This window comes from Salvelinus namaycush, chromosome 26, assembly GCF_016432855.1.
Source record: "Salvelinus namaycush isolate Seneca chromosome 26, SaNama_1.0, whole genome shotgun sequence".
In the NCBI taxonomy this organism is placed as follows: domain Eukaryota; kingdom Metazoa; phylum Chordata; class Actinopteri; order Salmoniformes; family Salmonidae; genus Salvelinus; species Salvelinus namaycush.
This window is the reverse complement of record NC_052332.1, coordinates 11,507,036-11,532,142: the sequence shown is the minus strand read 5'-3', so window position 1 is coordinate 11,532,142 and position 25,107 is coordinate 11,507,036. Positions and strand designations below refer to the sequence as shown.

Sequence of the window (25,107 nt, the reverse complement as noted above, 5' to 3'; positions counted from 1 at the left end):
TTCAAAGCACTTAATGGCTACAGACGTGAGTGCTAGGGGTCGGTAGTCATTTAGGCAGGTTACCTTAGTGTTCTTGGGCACACTATGGTGGTCTACTAAACACATGTTGGTATTACAGACTCGGACTGGGAGAGGTTGAAAATGTCAGTGAAGACACTTGCTAGTTGGTCAGCGCATGCTCACAGTACACGTCCTGGTAATCTGTCTGGCCCTGCGGCCGTATTTGCCTCGAAGCGAGCATAGAAGTAGTTTAGCTCGTCCGGTATGCTCATGTCACTCGGCTGTGCTTCTCTTTGTAGCTCTCGGCTGTGCTTCCCTTTGTAGTCTGTAATGGTTTGCAGGCCCTGCCACATCCGACAAGCGTCAGACCCGGTGTAGTACAACTCGATCTCAGTCCTGTATTGACGCTTTGCCTGTTTGATGGTTCGTTGGAGGACATAGCGGGATTTCTTATAAGCTTCCGGGTTAGAGTCCCGCTCCTTGAAAGCGGCAGATCTAGCCTTTAGCTCAGTGCGGATGCTGCCTGTAATCCATGGCTTCTGGTTGGGGTATGTACATACGGTCACTGTGGGGACGATGTCATCGATGCACTTATTGATGGAGCCAATGACAGATGTGTTGTACTCCTCAATGCCTTTGGAGGAGTCCCGGAACATTTTCCAGTCTGTGCTAGCAAACCAGTCCTGTAGCTTAGCATCTGCTTCATCTGACCACTTTTTTATTGATCTAGTCACTGGTGCTTCCTGCTTAAATATTTGCTTGTAAGCAGGAATCAGGAGGATAGAATTATGGTCAGATTTGCCAAATGGAGGGCGAGGGAGAGCTTTGTATGCATCTGTGTGTGTGGAGTATAGGTGCTCCGGAGTTATTTTACCTCTGGTTGCCCATTTAACATGCTGATAGAAATTTGGTAAAACTGATTTAAGTTTCCCTGCATTAAAGTCCTCGGCTACTAGGAGCGTCGCCTCTGGGTGAGTGTTTTCTTGCTTGCTTATGGTGGAATACAGCTCATTCAATGCTGTCTCAGTGCCAGCCTCTGACTGTGGTGGTATGTAAACATGACTAATGATTACACCCTAAATCAGCTAGATACAAGCGGTATTGAATGTGTCACTGTCTGTCACCTTCTGTCACCTCAAATATTTATCTCGAACCTGTGTGCACCTACGTTGTAAACTTTCATTCAGTCTAGGTTGTAGCAACCTCATGATGGGAATAGGGAAAATGTGAGTATCATGTAGTAGCCTAAACCTATTACTGTTACATAGAACTTGGCGAATGGAATATGAATGACAGTCATCCAATATGCTGTAACTGAAATAAGGTCATGCTCATAAAAAAAAATGTCTTCCCTCATCTTAAACAGCACCGACCACCACTGCTACACAGACCTGTATGAAGAGGCGGGAGGCAGAAAGGAAGGAGTGAAGGATGAAGACACAGAGAGTATGACATCTGAATGGTCTTTCCACAGCAGACACTCAGAACGGAAGGCCAGGGGGTACCTGGAGAAGTTTGTCCTGAAGGATGAGACTCCCGTGGTGGAGCTGGAAGGGTAACCAGCTGTAGAGGAAGGCTTCAGAACTTGGGCCCAGGAATCATGCGCTGGACAGCTTTTTCTCACACCCTGAGTCTGAGCATGACATGACAGATTTCTTCCTGACGAACGCCAGGTTCTCTCCATCCGATGATCGGTACATTCCATAACTGGATAAAGAAAAGAACAATGCAGAACCTGTGAAGGGGGATAAACATGTCAAGGCAGACGATAACGTTTTAAAGACAGTGCAGGAAGCGCCTCAGCCCCAAGTGGTGGAAGAAGGGAAAACCACGGAATTGGGAGCGAGACACAGGGCATCGTCACAGATATAAATGACCCAGAGTCTTCCTCTGAGGTGACTGGTGGGGGGAGTGTCACTGAGCCCCCCACAGACCTAGACCTCTCACACAAGCATGATGCTCCCACAGAGGAACTACAAACCCTCCCGTTTCCTCTGAGTGACAGCGGAACCCAGCAGATAACCAATCAGGAAGCTCCAAAGCCAGTAGCCCTGCTTAGAAGGATGCCAGTTGCACCTCTCAAGACCTCTCTGAATCTAGCGCCAATGGCTCAAGCCCATACCCCAGTCGAGATCCTGGAGGAGGGAGTAGGGGTTTGAGGGAAGGAAGAGAGGGAGGAGGAGAAAGCCAAGGCATCACCAGTTGACGGCTCATCCTCATTTTACCAATCCCAGATTGCACTGCTATCAAGTATAGCTACTGACCCACCAATTGAAGAAGGGAAAGAAAAGCCACTAGACAATGAACCAGTAAAAGTAGAGAACAAAAATACTTAATTGGCTGAGGGAAACACAGAACCACATCAGGCTGAGGAGAGTGACAGCCCCAAACCAGATACTGACCCAGTATTGACAGGAGAGGAGACTAAAACAGAACCTGAGAAAGGAGAGACTGAACCAGAGAAAGGATAGACAGAACCAGCTGAGTCAGCTAAGCCAGAGGTTGAACCAGAGAAAGGAGGGGGCAGCAGTGAGACTGCATCAGCTACAGTACAACAAGAGCTAGCCAGACCTCTCCTCCTGCTACTGCCGTAATGCCTGAACCAGCCAAAGATAGCAGAAGATGCATCCTCCTTTAGCCTTGTTTAGTGTCGCACCCTGATCTGGTTCACCTGTCCTTGTGATTGTCTCCATCCCTCCAGGTGTCGCTTATTATCCCCAGTGTATATATCCCTGTGTTTCCTGTCTCTCTGTGCCAGTTCGTCTTGTTTGCCAAGTCAACCAGCGGTTTTCCTTGCTCCTATTTTTCCCAGTCTGTTTGATTCTAGTCCTCCTGGTTTCGACCCTTGCCTGTCCTGACTCTGAACCCGCCTGCCTGACCACTCTGCCTGTTCTGACTACCAGCCTGCCTATCCCCTTGTATTGTTTTGGACTCGGATCTGGTTTCTGACCCCTTCCTGGCCTGACCTCGAGACTGCCTATCGTCTGGTTCTGTTTTGACTCTGACCTGGTTTATGAATTCTCGCCTGTCCCCGACCCGCCTTTGCCTACTCCCTTTGTTATAATAAATATTGGAGCTCTACCATCTGCCTCCTGTGTCTGCATTTGGGTCTCGCCTTGTGCCCTTATAGTTTAGGCGAAAAATACAATATCCTTTTAGTCTTCTTGGCATTATGCCACAGCAATTTGGAATGGAGAGGTCAAATTATGAATTGACGCAAAAATGACAGAATGTCACCTTTTTTTCTGGATATTTTTATGCATAAGTGTTTGTTTTAGCATTTTAAATCAATGGCACCTTTCTGGGCCCCTTTTTTGGCCAGATAAAGCCTACTCCTGGAAATAAAGGCACTTTCAATGGAGATTCTCCATTGAGCAGTAATTGTTAGGTTATTACCATTTTATCATGTAATGTCTAAGTAAATACCTGATCATTTCTGTACTGTAAAATAAAGTGCTAGCTGTATTCCTCTCCTTTTGTGCCTAAGAGAGGAATACACCCGCTGGTTCAGATCATCCAATCCCCTCTGTGTTGATGGATTGTAGCTGGTTGAGATATGGCTTTGTGTGTGTGTTTGAGAAATAGGAGCAGTGATGTGCAGTGAGGTCAGTGGCTGGGTAACCACTAGCTAAAAAGTTCACCATACAACAGATAGCGCCAACAACTAGAGTGACATAAACTATGAACTGAAATTGACAAACAATTTTCGGGGGATCTAAATTCCACCCCTTGCCTCTACTTATAAATAATTGTCACTGAGCATGACAACCCCCATCTTGACACTGTGTCGCTGTAATACCTCAGACACACCGATAGGATTGTCAAACGTTTGCCTGTCGACAGTACTTAGCACCTCTGAACAGTGTCAGCAATCAATCGCTTTTGTGTTCACTCTTTTGTGTTCACACAAAGACCTTAAAATACTCCAAAGCCCCATAAATACTCCATAGATTCCAAGCAAACTGCACTAATTTTGCTTTTTTTAGAAAGCACTTGTTGATACTAGCCAAAACTACCTAGCAAGATGACGAAGATTTCCAATTTTGGAATGGCAGTGTCAGCCAATCAGCTCCTTTGTTGTTCAACCATTCCATAATGACTGCCGTGGCTACTGTTGTGGCAGTTCACTTAAAAACTAGCAATCATTCAATCTTCTCCTGTAACAGTTGAGATAATGGGACAATTCTGAGTACAACGCATTTCTCCTCTTTGGATTGAGTTATGTTTCCTGAGCCATACTTCATGTCGGCTCCCCCGGTGTCTTAATCTACACAGGGAGCCTGTCCAACCCTAGTGCAGCTGTCAGCGACCGGATCTGCTGGCTACATGTTGCTAAGTTCAGTGGGAGGCTGGGAGTTTGTGTTTTCTTGACCAAAGCTTGTTATCATAGTTCAATATTTAGGATTAGCTAGCCACAGGAGGATATTCATTCTCAACACAAACTATTCTCACACTCAGAGTTTTCAAACTGTACTATCTGTCTTTGCTATTCTGCTGCTTCTAACAAGATGAGATTTGAAAGGATTCCCTTCGCAAGACAAGGGGTAGGCTATTACTCAAATACTACAGTACAAAGGAGGTTTTGAAAACTCTGTGACAATACTGTATCCATGTCTCATTTCCATTATCTGCACACTGATTTCAAATCAAATCACATTTTATTGGTCACATACACATATTTAGCAGATGTTATTGCGGGTGTAGTGAAATGCTTGTGTTCCTAGCTCAAACAGTGCAGTAGTATCTAACAATTTACAAGAAAGGAATTAAGAAATATATAAATATTAGGACGAGCAATGTCAGAGTGGCATTGAATAGAATACAGTATATACATATGAAATTAGTAAAACAATATGTAAACACTATGTGACTAGTGTTCCATTATTAAAATGACCAGTGATTCCATGTCTATGTACGTACATAGGGCAGCAGCCTCTAAGGTGCAGGGTTGAGTAACCGGGTGGTAGCCGGCTAGTGACAGTGACTAAGTTCAGGGCAGGGTACTGGATGGAGGCCAGCTAGTGTTAGCTATTTAACAGTCTGGCTGCAGTGTGCCGACACAGCAGAATGCTGATCCTGTACCCAGGACCAGATGCTCCGAACCTGGAGGAGCTAGTCCAGAACCAAGTCCTGAAACAGGAAGACCGGAACCAGGGAGACCAGGATGTGAGGGCAGTGGGACACAACATCATCATCATCATCATCGATGGCACCTGGAGCCAGGCCAAATACATTTTCCTCAGAAATACCATTCTCCACCAGCCCAAACAGGTGGAATTGCTACAGTCCAACAGGGCACAATGTATTTAGTACAATGTAACCAGGGTACATTACACTGGGGTGTATTGATTAAGTATAATAGACGCAGGGTACTTTACACTGGGGGTGTATTGATAAAGTACAATGAAACCAATTTAATAGTCCCAAAAGTGCAAACTACAAGCTAAATCAAGCGCTTTCAAGTATATAAACTCAGCAAAAAAGGAAACGTCCTCTCACTGTCAACTGCGTTTATTTTCAGCAAACTTAACATGTGTAAATATTTGTATGAACATAACAACATTCAACAACTGAGACATGAACTGAACAAGTTCCACAGACATGTGACTAACAGCTATGGAATAATGTGTCCCTGAACAAAGGGGGGGTCAAAATCAAAAGTAACAGTCAGTATCTGGTGTGGCCACCAGCTGCATTAAGTACTGCAGTTCATCTCCTCATGGACTGCACCAGATTTGCCAGTTCTTGCTGTGAGATGTTACCCAACTCTTCCACGAAGGCACCTGCAAGTTCCCGGACATTTCTGTCTGGCCCTAGCCCTCACCCTCCGATCCAACAGGTCCCAGACATACTCAATGGGATTGAGATCCGGGCTCTTCGCTGGCCATGGCAGAACACTGACATTCCTGTCTTGCAGGAAATCACGCACAGAACAAGCAGTATGGCTGGTGGCATTGTCATGCTGGAGGGTCATGTCAGGATGAGCCTGCAGAAAGGGTACCACATGAGGGAGGAGGATGTCTTCCCTGTAACACATAGTGTTGAGATTGCCTGCAATGACAACAAGCTCAGTCCGATGATGCTGTGACACACCGCCCCAGACCATGACGGACCTCCACCTCGATCCCGCTCCAGAGTACAGGCCTCGGTGTAACGCTCATTCCTTCGATGATAAACGCGAATCCGACCATCACCCCTGGTGAGACAAAACCGCGACTTGTCAGTGAAGAGCACTTTTTGCCAGTACTGTCTGGTCCAGTGACGGTGGGTGTGTCCCCATAGGCGACGTTGTTGCCGGTGATGTCTGGTGAGGACCTGCCTTACAACAGGCCTACAAGCCCTCAGTCCAGCCTCTCTTAGCCTATTGCGGACAGTCTGAGCACTGATGGAGGGATTTGTGCGTTCCTGGTGTAACTCGGGCAGTTGTTGTTACCATCCTGTACCTGTCCCGCAGGTGTGATGTTCGGATGTACCGATCCTGTGCAGGTGTTGTTACATGTGGTCTGCCACTGTGAGGACGATCAGCTGTCCTTCCTGTCTCCCTGTAGCGCTGTCTTAGGCGTCTCGCAGTACGGACATTGCAATTTATTGCCCTGGCCACATCTGCAGTCCTCATGCCTCCTTGCAGCATGCCTAAGGCACGTTCATGCAGATGAGCAGGGACCCTGGGCATCTTTCTTTTGGTGTTTTTCAGAGTCAGTAGAAAGGCCTCTTTAGTGTCCTAAGTTTTCATAACTGTGACCTTAATTGCCTACTGTCTGTAAGCTGTTAGTGTCTTAACGACCGTTCCACAGGTGCATGTTCATTAATTGTTTATGGTTCATTGAACAAGCATGGGAAACAGTGTAAACCCTTTACAATGAAGATCTGTGAAGTTATTTGGATTTTTACGAATTATCTTTGAAAGACAGTGTCCTGATAAATAAACGTTTCTTTTTTTGCTGAGTTTATATTTGGCCGTGGTCTGATTATTTGTAGTGTTGAAATGGAGTCTGCTGTGTTGAGTATTTCAGGTACAGTTGAACAATAGTGAGCAGACCAGCCAGTATTGTATTCATTCTCAGCCCTCTAACATCTGTCTGTCCACCCTGGAGTGTGCTGCTGTCACCCTGTCCATGCTAGAGAGGAATTAAGCTATACCAGAAGGTGGGTACTATATAGACCTACACTGTGTACAAGTCATTAAGAACACTTGCTCTTTCCATGACATAGACTGACCAGGTGAATCCAGGTGAAAGCTATGATCCCTTATTGATGTCACTTGTTAAATCCACTTCAATCAGTATAGATGAAGGGGAGGAGACAGGTTAAAGAAGGATTTCTAAGTCTTGAGACAATTGAGACATATATACAACAAACTGAAGTGCCTTTGATCGAGGTATGGTAGTAAGTGCCAGGCTCGCTGGTTTATGTCAAGAACTGCAACGCTGTTGGGTTTTTCACACTCAATAGTTTCCTGTGTGTATCAAGAATGGTCCACCACTCAAAGGACATCCAGTGTATTGGAGTCAACATGGGCCAGCTTCCCCGTGGCACATAGAGTCCATTCCCCGACGTATTGAGGCTGTTCTGAGGGCAGCCTTAACCTTCTGCGCATAAGGCCGCCACAGACCCACACCATGATGCCGGAGGGCCCTTTACAACAACCTTCCTGAACAGGGCCAGGTCCAGGGTGTGTTAACCTGTGCTCCTGTCACTGTATGTGACTTGTCATTTCCTCTTCCTGTCTCCGTTGCAGCCGCAGCTCCTCCAGGTTCTGTTGAAGCCTCTGCAGGCTCTGTGCTCCTTCCAGCTGCAGCAAGGGGCCCAGGTCCACCACAGCTGCCCTAGATGAGGGACTACTAGGTTGTGTCTGAAAGGAATGGACACCCTGGCCTATCCCTCATGTAGTTCACTACTTTTGACCTGAATGCAATTTCACTTAATTTCTTCCACTTTTCCCAGATGTTTGTGCAGTACACTGCCATTCAGGCTCCCTCAAGGATTTAAAGCTGCAATATGTACGTTTTTGGGTGACCTTACAAAATTCACATAGAAATGTGAGTTATAGATCTGTCATTTTCATTTAAAGCACGTCCCAGAAGCAGTATCTGTTCTATGTGTGTTGTGTCTATGCTTCCCGTTCTTAAGTTTTACTTTCGGTTTTGTACACCAGCTTCAAACAGCTGAAAATACAATATTTGTGGTTATGGAAAATATATTTCATAGTGGTTTAAATGGTACAATGATTCTATACACTATACTTGCTTGTTTTGTCACATAAACTGAAATTAGGCAAACTATTAGAATTTTAACAACCAGGAAATTGAGAAGTGATTTCTGCATAGTTCACCTTTAAAACAATTGGATCAGAGTGCATGGTGTAGCTACCATAGAAGATATAACTGTTTTATATCTATGCTGGCTACCTCCATATTTCCAATCCAATGTGTGGTTATTTTAAATGATGTCTTATTTGTTTTTATACATATGTTGAAATAAATTATGAATAAGAAAAGTGACCGATGTCCTATTTGATTATGTAAAACATTGTGATGGAATGCTGCATGTGAACTAAAGGACATACAGTATTTGACATAACCCATCCACTCGCGACTGGCGCAGTTAACGCACCCGAGAGCCCGCGGGCAAAACTGATGTTTTAACAGAAAAAGGCAGAACATTGTATCGCGCCGCTGGTGTAGTGGTATCATGCAAGATTCCCATTCTTGCGATCCGGGTTCGATTCCCGGGCGGCGCAAGTGGTTTGGTACATTTTATCCCAATTTTGTCCTACATTTTGAATGCACATAAAACCAAATGTAAACCATGCCATCTGTAGCACAAATATGATTTTGGCCATTCTGCCAGTGCCTTCAACGAAGCCACAGTGCGCATGCGAAGCCGTATATCCGCTCTCTTTCTCCGCCATCTTATGTCGCCTTTCCATTGTTCATTGAAGTTAGCAGGGGTGGCGGAGCTATTTACTGCGCATTAAAACATTTTCGGGATATTGTTCAGTTGACATCAGCAAAATACGGGAAAGGAGCAAGAATCCAAGGTCATCATAGAATACGACACACGTGGATTTTTCGCTCAGGGTTCGAGCTCACACCTCGTCGGAAAATATGATGGACGACGAACAACCCAAGACTCTGTATGTATGAATAGCGGCAAGCTAACTAGCCGACTGACCGTTTATTTTAAGTATCATCATGTAGCGGTGCATGTATCATTTGCATTTTCATAATATGTGATCCGTAATAGTCATGTCAGTCAGTTCTCCACCCTCCTGTTTTCTAGTTGTGAGCCAGCCGCACTGGCTAACTTAGCTAGTTAACATGTCAGACGTGTCCATTTTTTTTAGACAAAGCAAAGGCTGTAACGTTATTTTGTTGCCGACACTGTTGCCACAAAATTTTGAATTTCGACATTTATTGATATTGCGATGTTCTTATTAGCTTATACTACGGGAGTTAACTGTTAATTATTGTATATGTTGGTAATAGCAGTTATTCGAGAGAGACTAGCATGCTGCTAACTATCTTGCTTGCTAACTAACGTTAACTCTTGTCTGCAGCATGCCGGGCCTCTAGTTTCAGTATTATGCGAAGCAATGCTGTTGTCATCAGTCTGATACCTTTCCACACCGGTGACCATACTCTACAATATCTGTGAAATCATAACCTACCTGCTAACGTTGGCTAGCTAGCTACAATTTAACTAGCGACATTGCTCGGCGTACATCAATGACCAATCAGACATCTGTGTTATGTTGACCAATGTTCGCTAACTTGCCGTCCATACCGCTACAAATCTGAGATTCAAATTTGGTTTGTCAGCTAACATTTGTATGTCGCAGTTTCGGTGTTGTTACTACAACACTGCCATGTATGATAGCTAATGCACATAGCTATTAGCTAGTTAGTTAAGGAACATAATAAATGTAATGCAATGTGAAAGCGTGGCCTAGTCTTGTCGGATGCCGAGTTTCAGTTTCTGGGGCCTAGGCGCCTAACGTTACTAGCTCAAGGAAATTCTAACCTTGAATGTTACTGTATCAATCAATGTATGTTGCTTTTTCTCGCAGAAGACATAAACTGTGACAGTCACGAAATCTCAGGTGTGACAATGTTACAAATAATATGTACAGTAGCTGTAAAAAACGGTCGGGTGTTTACTGTTTCCAAACAGCCCAGCTAACTTTACTTGACTGTTGTTTTTCTTCTTTGTATGGCGCATCTCTGTATTGGTTTCAGTATCACCTCAGTTGGCTTCTTCATGTGGCCACTGGCTATACCGTGCCTTGCTTGGGCTGGTATCCATTTTAAGACGTGAACTCCCAATATCCCAAATGGGTAAATCCGTTTGAAATCAATAACTTTTTGACAACATCCACTTTGATTTAAACAACAATTTACATACATGTTTGCCCATAGAATACGTTTTCAGAAAGTGGATTTTTGGACTTGTGTGCCAAAACGTTCAGGAGATAAAGGTGCTCAAAGTTGACATATTGTATACACCACCATACCATGAGACATCTATGGAAGCCTGTTCCCACAACCCCCCAAAATGTACCAGACAGAGTTATGAGATAGTAAGTATATCGAATTAATGTTTTAGTGCAATGTGCCAAATGCCTGTATTGCAAGGAACACTTTTTTTGAGTGTTCTATGTCTTTTTGGTCTATGCTCCTTCTGTGCTGTGTGCACTGTGCACCTTCACACACAGAGACCAAGCCCCTCCACCTATCACTCACAACTAACGACAAAAGATAACTTCTTCCTCTCTGACAACAAGTAATTTAAACTCGCTATTTGTGTTTGAGATTTGGTCCAACAGATTCAGTTATATGCGCACCGAAACACTTAGATACATTATTTGACTGTAATAGACGAGAACTGAATGTTTATAACGATGCTCTTTTTATGTATTACCTCCCAAAACGTAGAACAGAGCAGACCCTACTAAAACTAGAGTAACAATGAACATAATTGTGGAAAATGTATGCTCAGTTCTTTTGCTCGAGGCATTGCAGTACCATGTACCACCGGCAGAATTTTCGCCACAGACTTATGTGCTAGCTGTCTAGTCGGCAATGAGCATAAAAATACATATTTATATAAGGAATTGTGAACTAGTTTTCATTCTGAGAAATAAGTATCTTACCTTTTTTGGGTTACTACATGATTCCATATGTCATTTTATAGTTTTGATGTCTTCACTATTCTACAATGTAGAAAATAGTAAAACTAAAGAAACACTTGAATGAGTAGGTGTCCAAACCTTTGACTGGTACTGTAAGTATTCAGACCCTTTGCTATGAGATTCAATTGAGCTCTGGTGCATCCTGTTTCCATTGATCATCCTTGAGTCCACCTGTGCTAAATTCAATTGATTGGAGATCATTTGGAATGGCACACCTGTTTTATATAAGCTTGACCGTGCATGTCAGAGCAAAAACCAAGTCACAAGGTCAAAGTCATTTTCCGTAGAGCTCCGAGACAGGATTGTGTCGAGGCACAGATCTGGGGAAGGGTACTAAAACATTTCTGCAGCATTGAAGGTCCCCAAGAACACAGTGGCCTCCATCATTCTTAAATGGAAGAAGTTTGGAACTTCCAAGACTCTTCCTAGAGCTGGCCGCCCGGCCAAACTGAGCCGTCGGGGGAGAAAGGCCTTAGTCAGGGAATTGACCAAGAACCCAAGTGGCCAGACGGAAGACACTCCTCAGTAAAGGGCACATGAAACCCTGCTTGGAGTTTGCCAAAAGGTACCTCAAGGACTCTCAGACCATGAGAAACAAGATTCTCTGGTCTGATGTCACCAAGATTGAACTATTTGGCCTGAATGCCAAGAGTCACGTCTGTAGCAAACGTGGCACCATCCCTACGGTGAAGCGTGGTGGCAGCATTATGCTGTGTGGATTTTTTTCAGCGGCAGGGACTGGGACACCTAGTCAGGATCAAGGCAAAGATGAGCGGAACTAAGTACAGTGAAATCCTTGATGAAAACCCTTTACAGAGCGCTCAGGACCTCCGACTGGGTGCGAAGGTTCATCTTCCAACAGGACAACGACCCTAAGCACACAGCCAAGACAACGCAGGAGTGACTTTGGGACAAATCTCTGAATGTTCTCGAGTGACCCAGACTTGAACCCGATCGAACATCTCTGGAGAGACCTGAAGGTAGCTGTGCAGCAAAGCTCCCCATCCAACCTGACAGAGCTTGAGATCAGCACAGAAGAATTGGAGAAAGTTCTCAAATACAGGTGTGCCAAGCTTGTAGCATCATACCCAAGGAGACTCGATGCAGTAATCGCTGCCATAGGTGCTTCAAAGTACTGAGTAAAGGGTATGAATACTTACGGAAATGTGATATTTCAGTTTTTTTTTTTTTATACATTAAAATATTCTGCAAACCAGTTTTTTCCTAGTCATTATGGGGTTTGTGTGTAGATTGAGGGACAAAAACAATTTAATCCATTTTAGAACAAGGCTGTAACGTAATGTGGAAAAGGTCTAGGGGTCTGAATACTTTCCAAATGCACTGGTATATGGTGAATCGCCCCTAAGTTTGGGAGAGAAAAAAAAGAAGATTTTTAGGCCATATCATCCAGCCCTAATAGTAGGTCATAATTGAGATACTAAGTCACTATTATGAGATATGCATGTCTGGATCATGGACATTGATTCAAACAATTACAAAGCATTCCCCTGCTACTTTATTTGGTTAACAGCTGAGGAATGGGGCGGGAGAAATGTAGCCGTTCTCAAATACATAGACGCAAGGACTCTAAAATGATAGTTTTAACCATGGTTTGAAGCTATACAGTGTCCGTTTGTAAAAGGGCGATCTGGGATTGGTACATACATTTTTGGACTTTTTAAGTTGTTCATATAGACCTTGAGTGTAACTTAGGGGGCTGGGAGCAACAGTCTTACCCCATCAGAACCTCATGAGCAACAGTCTTACCCCATCAGAACCCAGAATATAGTCTTGTTGTACTCCAATCTTTTTTTTTTGAACAATGTAGTTGTAAACATACTGTTTAGCTTCAAAACATGGTTAAAACTATAATTTTGATGTCATGGATGGTCAGTACTTGCATCCGTATGTGAAAGTCCTTGCGTCTATGTATTTGAGAGTGGTTACATTTCTCCTGCCCCGTTCTTAGTGGCGGGGAAGTGCTTTGTTTGAATTCCAGATTGCCCCTGCAGGACTATTCAATGTCTGTGATCCAGACTTACTTACTATCTCATGATAATGACTTACTATCTCATAATGACTTAGTAACTCATAATTATGACATGGTATCTCAAAAATCCCAGTCATAAAAAAAAAAGTGTGAATGGGCTTCCACACATCCACGTCTTCATCACTGGAACGAAACGGTTTTGTATGATATCATTTAAAAACGTACAAACGGTTGTTCAACTTTTTTTTGTGTGTGTGACTAGGAATAGATTTTTACACCTTTAACATCATTATCTAAAACCACGTAAACCAGGGCTCTACGCTGATGTTTTTTACAAGGTGTTGAAAAGTTGGTAGGTGCGCACAAATATTTAGGAGCACAATGAAAAATATTTGAGGTAATGATGCTAGAGTCCTTTCGTTTTTCTAAGCACACTGGTGCTCCTAAATTACAATTCCCGGACGCACGGCAGAATATTTAGGCGCATATACGAGTAAAATGGTTGCACTCTAGAGCACTCAAATTTTATTGGCCACATACACCTGGTTAGCAGATGTTATTGTGAGTGTAGCGAAATGCTTGTGCTTCTAGTTCCGACAGTGCAGCAATATCTAACAAGTAATGTCTCACAATTCCACAACCACTGCCTAATACACACAAATCTAAGTAAAGGGAAGGAATAAGAATATGTAAATGTATGGATGGGCCATGAGATGCAATAGATAAAATACAGTATATACATATGGGATGGATATTGCAGATATGTAAACATCATTAATAAAGTGACTAGTGATCCATTTGTTAGTGGCCAAATGGATCACAAGTCACTTTCTTAATGCAAGTTTAATAATTTTGTGTACATATCTTGCACAATCAGCAAATTCATATTTGTATATGTTGTAGTGTAGCTTAGAGACATATTTCACATCTAAAATTTTAGTGTTTTTGTGTTGTGCCCGTCATTGGTTGAGACAATACGATCTTGAATACAGTGGGTCATTTCAATCATAGAAATAGAATTCATAGAATGTACCCTTCAGACCACTGCAATTTAGCTGATACACAATTTAATTGTTATTGAAATTAACTTGTAAGTACTACCACAAAGATGACTGTCGGTCCACCCACCTTCGAATGTCAACTTAGAATATACATTACCATTTCTCTGTGTTCATATGATTTCAATGGGCTTCCTATAGAAGATTGACAGTATAATTTAACAGATATTCCGATTTCAAGTCAACATTCTCTGACGTGTGGACCTCCAACCATCTTTGTGGTACCGTTTTTGAAAGTTGACATTTCAATTTTTGATCAGTTAAAACATGACACCCACCCTGTATTCAAGAGCATGTTCTGTCTCAACCGATGGCGTGCGAATCACAAAAATGGCAATGTAAAATTGGGTCTAAGCTACAAATGTGAATATTTGAAAAATTATAAGTTTACAAGTTTTTAGATACTCCAGGTTAAATTACAATTTTTATTAAACATTGTTTTCCAGAAATAATAAATAGTTTGACAACCTTGTTTGTAAGCTTTTAAATTATACTAATCTCAACCGTTTATGTTTTCCAGTGATGAAGACAAGGATGTTTCACTGTATGGTGGTGTATGCAACATTGTCAACTTTGAGCACCTTTATCTCTTGAATACTTTGGCATTCAGGTCCCAAAAAGTCACTTTCTGAGCACTTCTACAATCAGCAAATATATGTGCAAGGTTTTGTTCAAAATGGATGCTGCCAAAAGTAATTGAATTCAAATGGATTTACCCGATGTAAAACTGAATCAGTCAATTCAACCTCCTCCTAATGGTTAGCTGTGAGGTAGAATACTGTGCTTTAAAGGAACAGTTCACCCCCAAAATAACAAACGATTCCAGGCGGTTTCATACCTCAGTAACATTGTGAATGGTGGTGAACCATCCCTTTAAATCCAGATCTTCTGAACCATACTTCCTTGTCTATTTATTGTCTGCTAAGTGGAGCATCCATTTGTCTTCTATTTGCTGAGCCCAGGGTGTCCATGCTGATGTGTTGTCACTGTGCTGCAGGTATGTGGGGAACCTGTCCCGGGATGTGACCGAAGCCCTCATCATGCAGCTGTTCGGCCAGATCGGACCCTGCAAGAGCTGTAAAATGATAGTAGATGTGAGTCACAATCAACCTTCCTATTGTCTAGGAATGAACCTTCTCCAATCAGATTCCCCTATGATTCTGCTCAGAATGACTTAACACTGCGCCGTGTTCAGTTAGAACAAACACGGAGAAAATGCAAAAAATAATAATATTAGCATTATGTGACTCGTTGAGGGGATTACCTCTGCTTTAAAAAAAAATCTCTAGTTTTGTGCCAACCAAACGTTGACCATGACTAGGGGCCTATTCAGTGATCTGCAGCACATAGAACATTGCATAAATGTAATGTGTAGAGCCTATAGAAAAACATACATGACCACACAATTCCCTGTTGAACATGACAGAGAGGAATGTCTGTCCTATGCAATACTGCTTTATCTGGAACCCCACAGAATGAGCCCCAGGACGGATTAGCCCAATAGGACAACAGCGTTGACCAATATTAGCCAGGAGCCTGTTTAAGAACACATTGTACTGTTGTGAGTCTTACCTCTGCGATTGATTCATATTGGGATTCTGAGTCTGTCACGCGAAATAGAAGAAAGACGTCTTGTTTGGCCAATCTCTTAATGATGATGAATGATCACGGATTTGAGTTATATAGGCTAGCTAGAGCTGCCCATGGTTTACATTGCAAGGCGGGAGACTCAACTAGGCCTACCTTTTACAATGGTAGGATGAAATTCCCAGTTCTGACGTTAAAGTCCCTGTTCTTGTCCCCCTCCAGACGGCAGGTAATGACCCCTACTGCTTTGTGGAGTTCTACGAACACAGGCACGCTGCCGCGTCGCTCGCAGCCATGAACGGTCGTAAAATAATGGGTCAGGTAAGCTATCGTATCTACAGGGTGAGTCGGCTTGGGGAGGTTTGGCCAAAAGACAGGAGGAAGGAATTGAAGCCAAGTTCAAATCAGCCCCTATCCCCAGACACTTGACTTGATGCAGGTCTGGAAAGGTCGGATGTGTGCGAGCATTATGGCAGACCTATGAGAAGTGTCTAGGGGTAGCGACTGAGGCCCATTGACTGGGTGTCACATTGCCTCATGGTTATCACACTGTGTCATGTTGTCCGTTCAACCCCAACAGTTTACATGAAACATCAGTAAGTAGGACATGAATGGAAAGGGTCTCCTGATTGGTCAATAATACCACAACACCAGAAGAAAGTTTTGTAGGGTACTTAGGTTCGGTCTGAATGGGTGGTAGCATGTCTTCCAACGATAGGGTACTATGTTCTTCATCCCAAAATCTAGCTTTCTCCATTCCTGGTCTGGTTTTAGATAATACTACATATTCCGTAGATGGCGTTCTATATACATTAGGAACACACTGCAGGCCCCAATCTTGAATTAGTGGGGAAGTTTGACACTGTGTAATTTGACTGAATTAGAGGGTGCCATTTGTTTGGGTTTGAAGCCTGCAGATGTCTCACTGGAAGTAAAACGTCTTGTTCCTTTGGCCTGGGGGGAAATGCTGAACGAACGAGCGTGGAGGAGGGATTGCACTTTAATTCAAACACTGTATGAAACACCTGTTGATAAGATGTTATGGATACCCCAACAAAATTTATGGTTATTTAACTACAAAATGTAGCTTGCTAGTGTGTTGTTTTTTAACGGATTCTGTGCCGTTCCGCTGACCCTGCCGTCCTAGATTGGGTGTCTAGATAATAGGTTCTTCTCATCCTCTGTCCGTACGTTCCGTGGTCTGAGTTCTCGCTTAATCCTACTGGTAGACAAAGCCTCTGGACGTTGCCCATGTAAACGGGTTTACACTCAGAGGAGAAGACTTCTCATAGCCAATTGGTATTGGCAGCACGTCCCATGACTTTAAACCTGGTTGGGTTGTGAAATCTTTCTAAGTAGTGTCCCCCCATTTAACCCGTTTCAAATAACACTCCTCTACTTCTACACTGCCACCCTTTATTATTATTATTATTGTGTACAATGTGTTCTTTTGCAAATTCCTTTGCATAAAGAATCCAAATAATAACTATACTATATCTCTAAAGACACATTCAGTTGAAAATATTTTATCCTCAACAGGTAATGAAGGACCATTTGAGGAGTAATACAAGTTCGTAAAATTCACTTGTTTGTAAGTCCCTTGTTATTTGGACCTTTTTTTACTTCCTAGACGTTTTGTTCCAAATTTGATTGATTAGACAGTGAGACTGAATTGTGCCATAGTCTGAGTGTGAGCAGGCTTTCCCTCTATCATTGTGTGACTACAACAAGCCCTCTGATCGGCAAACAGACGGACACGTGTGCTGTCCAAGTAAGGCTCGCTTTTCACCCCTCTTTCCGTCTCTTTCTCTCTCCTTTTTCTTTCTCTTTCTCTTTCTTTTCTTCAGGAGGTCAAAGTGAACTGGGCCACAACCCCTAGCAGCCAGAAGAAAGACACAAGCAGTGAGCAATATCTCCCTAAATACTTTGACACGGCCCGTACCTAACTGTGTTTCAAAGGAGTGTAGCGCCTGTATAAAGCATGGAAACTTAAGATGTTTATTTTGGGGCGGGGGGGGGGCTAGACTGTGCATTCAGAGCACATTTATGTTGTCCGAGAATATTCCAAGAATTGTTAGCATTAGTGCCTAAAATGAGTTGGCTATATAAAAAAACGTATTATACATATGATTCTGTGTTCAGATCACTTCCACGTTTTCGTCGGAGACCTCAGTCCTGAAATCACCACGGATGACATCAGAGCTGCTTTTGCCCCCTTTGGGAGGATATCGTGAGTGTTCTCTCTGCTTCTCCTTACCCAAGTTATTATCTCAGTTATGCTTATTCAAAACACTACGAAGATTGTGACTATTGATTGAACAGAAGAGAACAACCTGTACTCACAGCATTCATCTGTCAAATATGTTCTCTACAGATCTTTTTCGCGTATCTCTCAAGAAGCAAGTATTCACAACACTTCTTAGAATCCTACTTATCAAGTGCTTTTCAGCAACGTGAGGCGATACCTCCCTGGACAGAAACCCAGGGAGACGGTGGCAAGGGAAAACTCCCTAGAAACACTGCTCCATAGGATTGATTCCGTGCTATAGCCGGCTATAGTCTTGCTAACAGTAGTATTTCTGTCTGTTCGTAGTGATGCCCGGGTGGTGAAAGACATGGCGACTGGCAAATCTAAAGGCTATGGCTTTGTGTCCTTCTTCAACAAATGGGTGAGTGTCCCCCACCACCCTCAGCTTACTGCTCACTCTTGGGTTTGTGGCTTGTAAGAAATCATTAGCGTCGGCGCAAAGATCCTTTGTTGTCGCCCCCCCCCCCCCCCCTCAGACAACAGCCATCAATGTTTAGCCAAGCATATACCACTCTGTAGTTCATTTGCTACTTTGGTGTAGATCAGGTTTAGACTCTAGGTTATACCTTGATTACTACCACCATGCTTTATAAAGTCTGTGGATATTGGAACTGACTGAGTTTGTGTGTGTGTGTAGGATGCAGAGAATGCCATCCAACAGATGGGAGGTCAGTGGTTGGGAGGACGGCAGATCAGGACCAACTGGGCCACCAGGAAGCCCCCTGCGCCCAAAGCCACCTACGAGAGTGAGTTAGACACACACACCTCTCACTGCTCCAAAGAATGACTTGCACACACCTGCTGGCATTGGATACAAAAAAAGAGTGTCTATCTATTGTCATTCAAGTTTTAAACGAATCTTCTATTCCTCCCCCCTTGTGGAGCAGCGAACACAAAGCACCTGTCGTTTGAGGAGGTAGTGAACCAGTCCAGCCCCAGCAACTGTACCGTCTACTGTGGAGGAGTCACTGCAGGGCTTACAGGTATATAACTACCTCGGGGTTTCCTTTAGGAAAATGGACAATGTGACCAGAAAGGTTTGCCAAAAGGGGAAACTATTCGAAACGGTGCACCTCATGCACGCGGTATGTGACCGAGATGAAAATCTAAAGATGCAACAAACTAGGATGGGTTGCTAATATGACTAGGATTGTGCTTTTGGACAATGAAAGAAAGTTGATTATAGAACTGGAGAAAATTGGCGAATGAAGAAGTTTTTCATAGGGAGCGCGTGGCAAAAAGGCCTAACTGGTTATTGAGTTGCAGCCACCAGCGAAAAGCATTTTTTTTTTTTTATGTGTGGCAGTAACGTGTCTTGAGTATAATTGAAAATGTTGAGACAAGAAGGGGAGGGGTTTGTGGCGAATATAGCCTATAGGCATCTCTCTCCAATATGCATGCGCTCTGCTCTCCGGACTACACTCTGCTGTTTCCCGCCAATTCTTGTGCATTTGTTTCATGTGAATTGTTTGCCCTTTTGTTTGTTTATTTTGATCAATTCCCCATTACATTCACTGCATGACCAAAAGTATGTGGACACGCCTTCAAATTAGTGGATTCGACTATTTCAGCCACACCTGTTGCTGAGAGGTGTGTAAAATCGAGCACACCGCCATGCAATCTCCATAGACAAACAATGGCAGAAGAATGGCCCATACTGAAGAGCTCAGTGACTTTCAATGTGGCACTGTCATAGAATGCCACCTTTCCAACTAGTCAGTTTGTCAAATTCCAGCCCTGCAAGAGCTGCCCCGGTCAACTGTAAGTGCTGTTATTGTGAAGTGGAAACGTCTAGGAGCAACAACGGCTCAGCCGCGAAGTGGTAGGCCACACAAGCATACAGAACGGGACCGCTGAAGCACGTAGCGTGTAAAGATCCTCTGTAACACTCACTACTGAGTTCCAAACTGCCTCTGGAAGCAACGTCAGCACAAGAACTGTTCATCGGAAGCTTCGTGAAATGGGTTTCCATGGCCGAGCAGCCACACACAAGCCTAAGATCGCCATGCGCAACGCAAGCGTTGCCTGGAATGGTGTAATGCTTGCCGCCAACTCGAGAGCAGTGGAAACACGTTCTCTGGAGTGATCACCATCTGGCAGTCCAACGGAAGAACTGGGTTTGGCTGATGCCAGGAGAATGCTACCTGCCCCAATGCATGTGCCAACTGTAAAGTTTGGTGGAGGAGGAATAATGTTCTGGGGCTGTTTTTCATGGTTTGGGCTTGGCCCCTTAGTTCCAGTGAAGGGAAATCTTAACGCTACAGCATACAATGACATTCTAAACTATTCTAACTACAGTATAACGAGTAGCGCCTCTCTCTCGCTACAGTATAGCTAGTAGCCCCCCCTCTCCTCGCTACAGTATAGCTAGTAGCCCCCCTCTCTCCTCGCTACAGTATAGCTAGTAGCCCCCCTCTCTCCTCGCTACAGTATAGCTAGTAGCCCCCCTCTCTCCTCGCTACAGTATAGCTAGTAGCCCCCCTCTCTCCTCGCTACAGTATAGCTAGTAGCCCCCCTCTCTCCTCGCTACAGTATCACTGTGATTGTGTTAATATAGGACTGATAGGTATATAACCTTCCTCTATTTCCCCTCCTTAGAACAACTGATGAGGCAGACCTTCACCCCCTTTGGTCAGATCATGGAGATCAGAGTTTTCCCAGACAAAGGCTACTCGTTTGTGAGGTAAGACCACAGACTCAGAGAGTGTGTTTTGAGATCGACCCATATTGCAGTTGGACTGCAGTCATTGACATTTGACTACTCACTCTGACCCCGTCTCACCCATGTCCCCCTCGCACGTCTCTACCTGGTCTAGGTTCAACTCCCACGAGGGAGCGGCCCACGCCATAGTGTCAGTGAACGGGACGTCCATAGAGGGTCACGTGGTGAAGTGTTACTGGGGGAAGGAGACCACAGACATGGCCAGCCCCATGCAACAGGTACAGGTGCCTCAGCTAACACCGCAGGTAACATCTCCCTTTCTCATACAACATCCATTACTGTCTATTACATATCTGTATATTGTATGTTATAACACATGTAAGTATATATATAATATATACAGTTGAAGTTTACATACACCTTAGCCAAATACATTTAAACTCCGTTTTTCACAATTCCTGACATTTAATCCTAGTAAAAATGCCCTGTCTTAGGTCAGTTAGAATCACCACTTTATTTTAAGAATGTGAAATGTCAGAATAATAGTAGAGTATTATTTCTTTCAGCTTTTATTTCTTTCATCACATTCCCAGTGGGTCAGAAGTTTACAAACACTCAATTAGCATTTGGTAGCATTGCCTTTAAATTGTTTAACTTTTGTCAAATGTTTCGGGTAGCCTTCCACAAGCTTCCCACAATAAGTTGGGTGAATTTTGGCCCATTCCTCCTGACAGAGCTGGTGTAACTGAGTCAGGTTTGTAGGCCTCCTTGCTCGCACACGCTTTTTCAGTTCTGCCCACAACTTTTCGATAGGATTGAGGTCAGGGCTTTGTGATGGCCGCTCCAATACCTTGACTTTGTTGTCCTTAAGTCATTTTGCCACAACTTTGGAAGTATGCTTGGGGTCATTGTCCATTTGGAAGACCCATTTGCGACCAAGCTTTAACTTCCTGACTGATGTCTTGAGATGTTGCTTCAATATATCCACATAATTGTCCTCCCTCATGATGCCATCTATTTTGTGAAGTGCACCAGTCCCTCCTGCAGCAAAGCACCCCCACAGCATGATGTTGCCACTCCCGTGCTTCACGGTTGGGATAGTGTTCTTCGGCTTGCAAGCCTCCCCCTTTTTCCTCCAAACATAACAATGGTCATTATTGCCAAACAGTTCTATTTTTGTTTCGTCAGACCAGAGGACATTTCTCCAAAAAGTACGATCTTTGTCCCCATGTACAGTTGCAAACCGTAGTCTGGCTTTTGTATGGTGGTTTTGGAGCAGTGGCTTCTTCCTTGCTGAGCGGCCTTTCAAGTTATGTCGATATAGGACTCGTTTTATAGTGTATATAGATTATTTTGTACCTGTTTCCTCCAGCATCTTCACAAGGTCCTTTGCTGTTCTGGGATTAATTTGCACTTTTCACACCAAAGTACGTTCATCTCTTGGAGACAGAACGCATCTCCTTCCTGAGCGGTATGACGGCTGTGTGGTTCCATGGTGTTTATACTTGCGTACTATTGTTTGTACAGATGAACGTGGTACCTTCAGTCATTTGGAAATTGCTCCCAAGGATGAATCAGACTTGTGGAGGTCTACAATTTTTTTCTGAGGTCTTGGCTGATTTCTTTTGATTTTCCCATGATGTCAAGCAAAGAACCACTGAGCTTGACGGTAGGCCTTGAAATATATCCACAGATACACCTCCATTTGATTCAAATGATGTCAATTAGCCTATCAGAAGGTCCTAAAGCCATGACATAATTTTCTGGCATTTTCCAAGCTGTTTAAAGGCACAGTCAACTTAGTGTATGTAAACTTCTTACCCACTGGAATTCTGATAGTGAATTATAAGTTAAATCTGTCTGTAAACAATTGTTGGAAAAATTACTTGTCATGCACAAAGTAGATGTCCTAACCGACTTGCGGTGGTTGAAGAACGAGTTTTAATGACTCCAACCTAAGTGTATGTAAACTTCCGACTTCAACTGTGTGTGTGTGTATATATATATATATATATATATATATAATGTATATGTGTGTGTCTAATCGTTGTCTCCACAGCAGAACAAAATTGGCTTTGCAGCGCAGCCCTACGGCCAGTATGCCCAGTGGTACGGTAACGCCCAGCAGATTGGCCAATACGTGCCCAACGGATGGCAGGTGCCGACCTACGGAGTCTACGGACAGGCCTGGAACCAGCAGGGCTTCAAGTGAGTACTCATGAACTACTGAAGAGGAGAGAAAAAAGTGTTGGAATGAAATGCAGCCCCGATGTCAGGATGAGACTAGTATAAAATGACAGCGGCCCTTAAAGATCAGTCTTGTTGTTGTTCAAGTTTCTTCTTTCTCTCCATCCTTCACCTGTCCTCTGACCTCTTGTCTGTGTGCAGTCATTTACAGGCGGGTGCAGGGTGGACGGGCGTTGGAGCGGTCAGTAATGGCGGCGTGGTGGAGCCTGGACAGGGAGTCAACGGGGCGGTACTGGCCAACCAGTCCGTCATGGGCACCGCTGGCTACCACACCCACTGATCAGCGCCGGCCCGGCAGGCCAGCGTCAGCCTCCTACCCTCCACCACCACCACAGGGATCCTACACACGGGGCGGACATGTTCCCCCGTCTTTTACAACACGATTTAAGAACTCTATGGCGGGGAGTGGGGATGCGTGATTCCACCTCTTCCTGTCCAGTCCCCTAATCCTGGTTTTTACATGTAAGTTTAAAGGAGGAGGAGATAAAGCTTGTGTGTCATCCATCGGAGGTGGAGCGTTTCCCAGTCCTGGGATATAAGATACATGCATATAGATATATGCACACAAACACACACCCATGTCCACACACAGACACACACATACCCTACAAAGGTCTTTGGCCCCGTGTCAGATTGATTGACTCAAGAATCAGAAAGGACTATGCCATTTTTAATTAAAAAGTACTATTAAATAAATAAAATACACGATAAAAAAATAATAAACTGCGACGACTTTTGGATTTGCTTTTTCTTGTTGGTTTGTTTCAGAACAATTTCAACTGCTGATATCGTTTAAGAAACGACGCTTTGCCTGTTTTTGTTTCGGGACTGTCATTTTAAAGAAATGTTTATAGCAATGACACCAATGAATCATGTGAAATGTAAGAACCTTTTTTGTTATTTGTTTATAAAAAAAACATTTTTTTTGATCAAATGGATGTCAACTGTGGATTTTTTTTTTAAACACAATTTTCAATCTCAACTAAAAACCAATTGCAGGGATTACTGCCGCTGTTCTTTCTTTACGAGGCAGACATATTGCACAATACTATTACTCTTAGTTACCTTTTCACACAATTTGATGTTACAAAAAATTCTAGGTATTTTGAATTGTTTTGCTTTCCACTTTATTTTTCCTTTTGAAAAGTTTATTTTAGCAGGGCTTACATATGTGTACTGTTTTGTATTTAAATAACCAAACAGTCTGTTAAACTGTTCTGACGCGGTATAGAGGGGGGAAAAACTCATTTTCATTATGGAAGCTTGCTTGTTTTTTTTGGACTGGCGGGCCGGGGGTAAGGGATCATTAACAGTAGACGTGGGCATATTCGCGGCACTGTCTAATGGTGGTTCATGACAATATAAGGACAGTGCAACATTTGATTCTTCCAGGGGCCTGTGAAGAGAGAACAGCGTTGCAAAATGAGCTAGACCGATAAGTAATGTAGACTTAAAGTTATTCTGTGTATAAAACCTAAATATTGAACTTTTTTGCTTTTTTTTATTTATGATAAAGTAGTAAATAGTTTAAAAAAACAAAAAACAAAAAAGATTAAAAAAACCTTGAACGGATCAGAATTTTGAACTGGTTCCCCCATGGAGTTGTTTTAATAATAGCGTTGGTTGAGACCCCTTGTTTTGCCTTATTTTGAGTTAATTTCATTTTAACCAACCTATTATCATAAAATCTGACCTTAAGAGCTGTTTTTCAGACCTTGTGTTTTGAGGCGGTGTTTTGTGGGGGTTATGTTGATGCTACAACGTGTTCTTGCTTTGTCCCATTAAAATGCTGATACGTATAAACACTGCTTGTGGGAACTGTTCATATTTCTATCTCTTCACTGTTCTCGTTACTGTATTTTAAAAGGCTTGATGTGAGCGGGGTTCAGTCTTGCAATTAAATGTTTTTTTTGTTTACAATGAGCTTACATACTTTTAATATGCAGTTCCAATGATTTTGAAATCAGAACACGTTGTGTTAGTAGCAGAAACTGGAATAATTGAACAGTCATTGAGCCAATATAAGCAGGCCTACCTACAGTACAGACATTTTTGACACGCTGT

General features: G+C 43.3%; 1 protein-coding gene and 1 non-coding gene across 6 annotated transcripts; both read left to right on the top strand.

The window, feature by feature from the left end:
- The first annotated feature begins 8,669 nt into the window (after window positions 1-8,669).
- On the top strand, window positions 8,670-8,740 carry trnag-ccc. The gene has a single exon. It is a non-coding gene; the product is annotated as a tRNA-Gly (tRNA).
- Window positions 8,741-8,883: 143 nt separating this feature from the next.
- LOC120021287 (nucleolysin TIA-1) lies at window positions 8,884-23,977 on the top strand. Of its 5 annotated transcripts, none has more exons than XM_038964980.1 (12): window positions 8,884-9,136; window positions 15,237-15,333; window positions 16,049-16,147; window positions 17,674-17,728; window positions 17,969-18,056; window positions 18,420-18,495; window positions 18,772-18,880; window positions 19,022-19,117; window positions 20,733-20,817; window positions 20,951-21,074; window positions 22,859-23,004; window positions 23,185-23,977. In XM_038964980.1, exons 1-12 carry the CDS (start codon window positions 9,108-9,110, stop codon window positions 23,321-23,323), a joined length of 1,143 nt encoding a protein of 380 aa, XP_038820908.1. In that variant the 5' UTR covers window positions 8,884-9,107; the 3' UTR covers window positions 23,324-23,977. The 5 variants fall into 5 exon arrangements, with proteins under 5 accessions (XP_038820908.1, XP_038820907.1, XP_038820909.1 ...); XM_038964979.1 differs by having other exon boundaries at window positions 22,856-23,004; XM_038964978.1 differs by having other exon boundaries at window positions 8,885-9,136; window positions 20,951-21,101.
- Window positions 23,978-25,107: the final 1,130 nt, after the last annotated feature.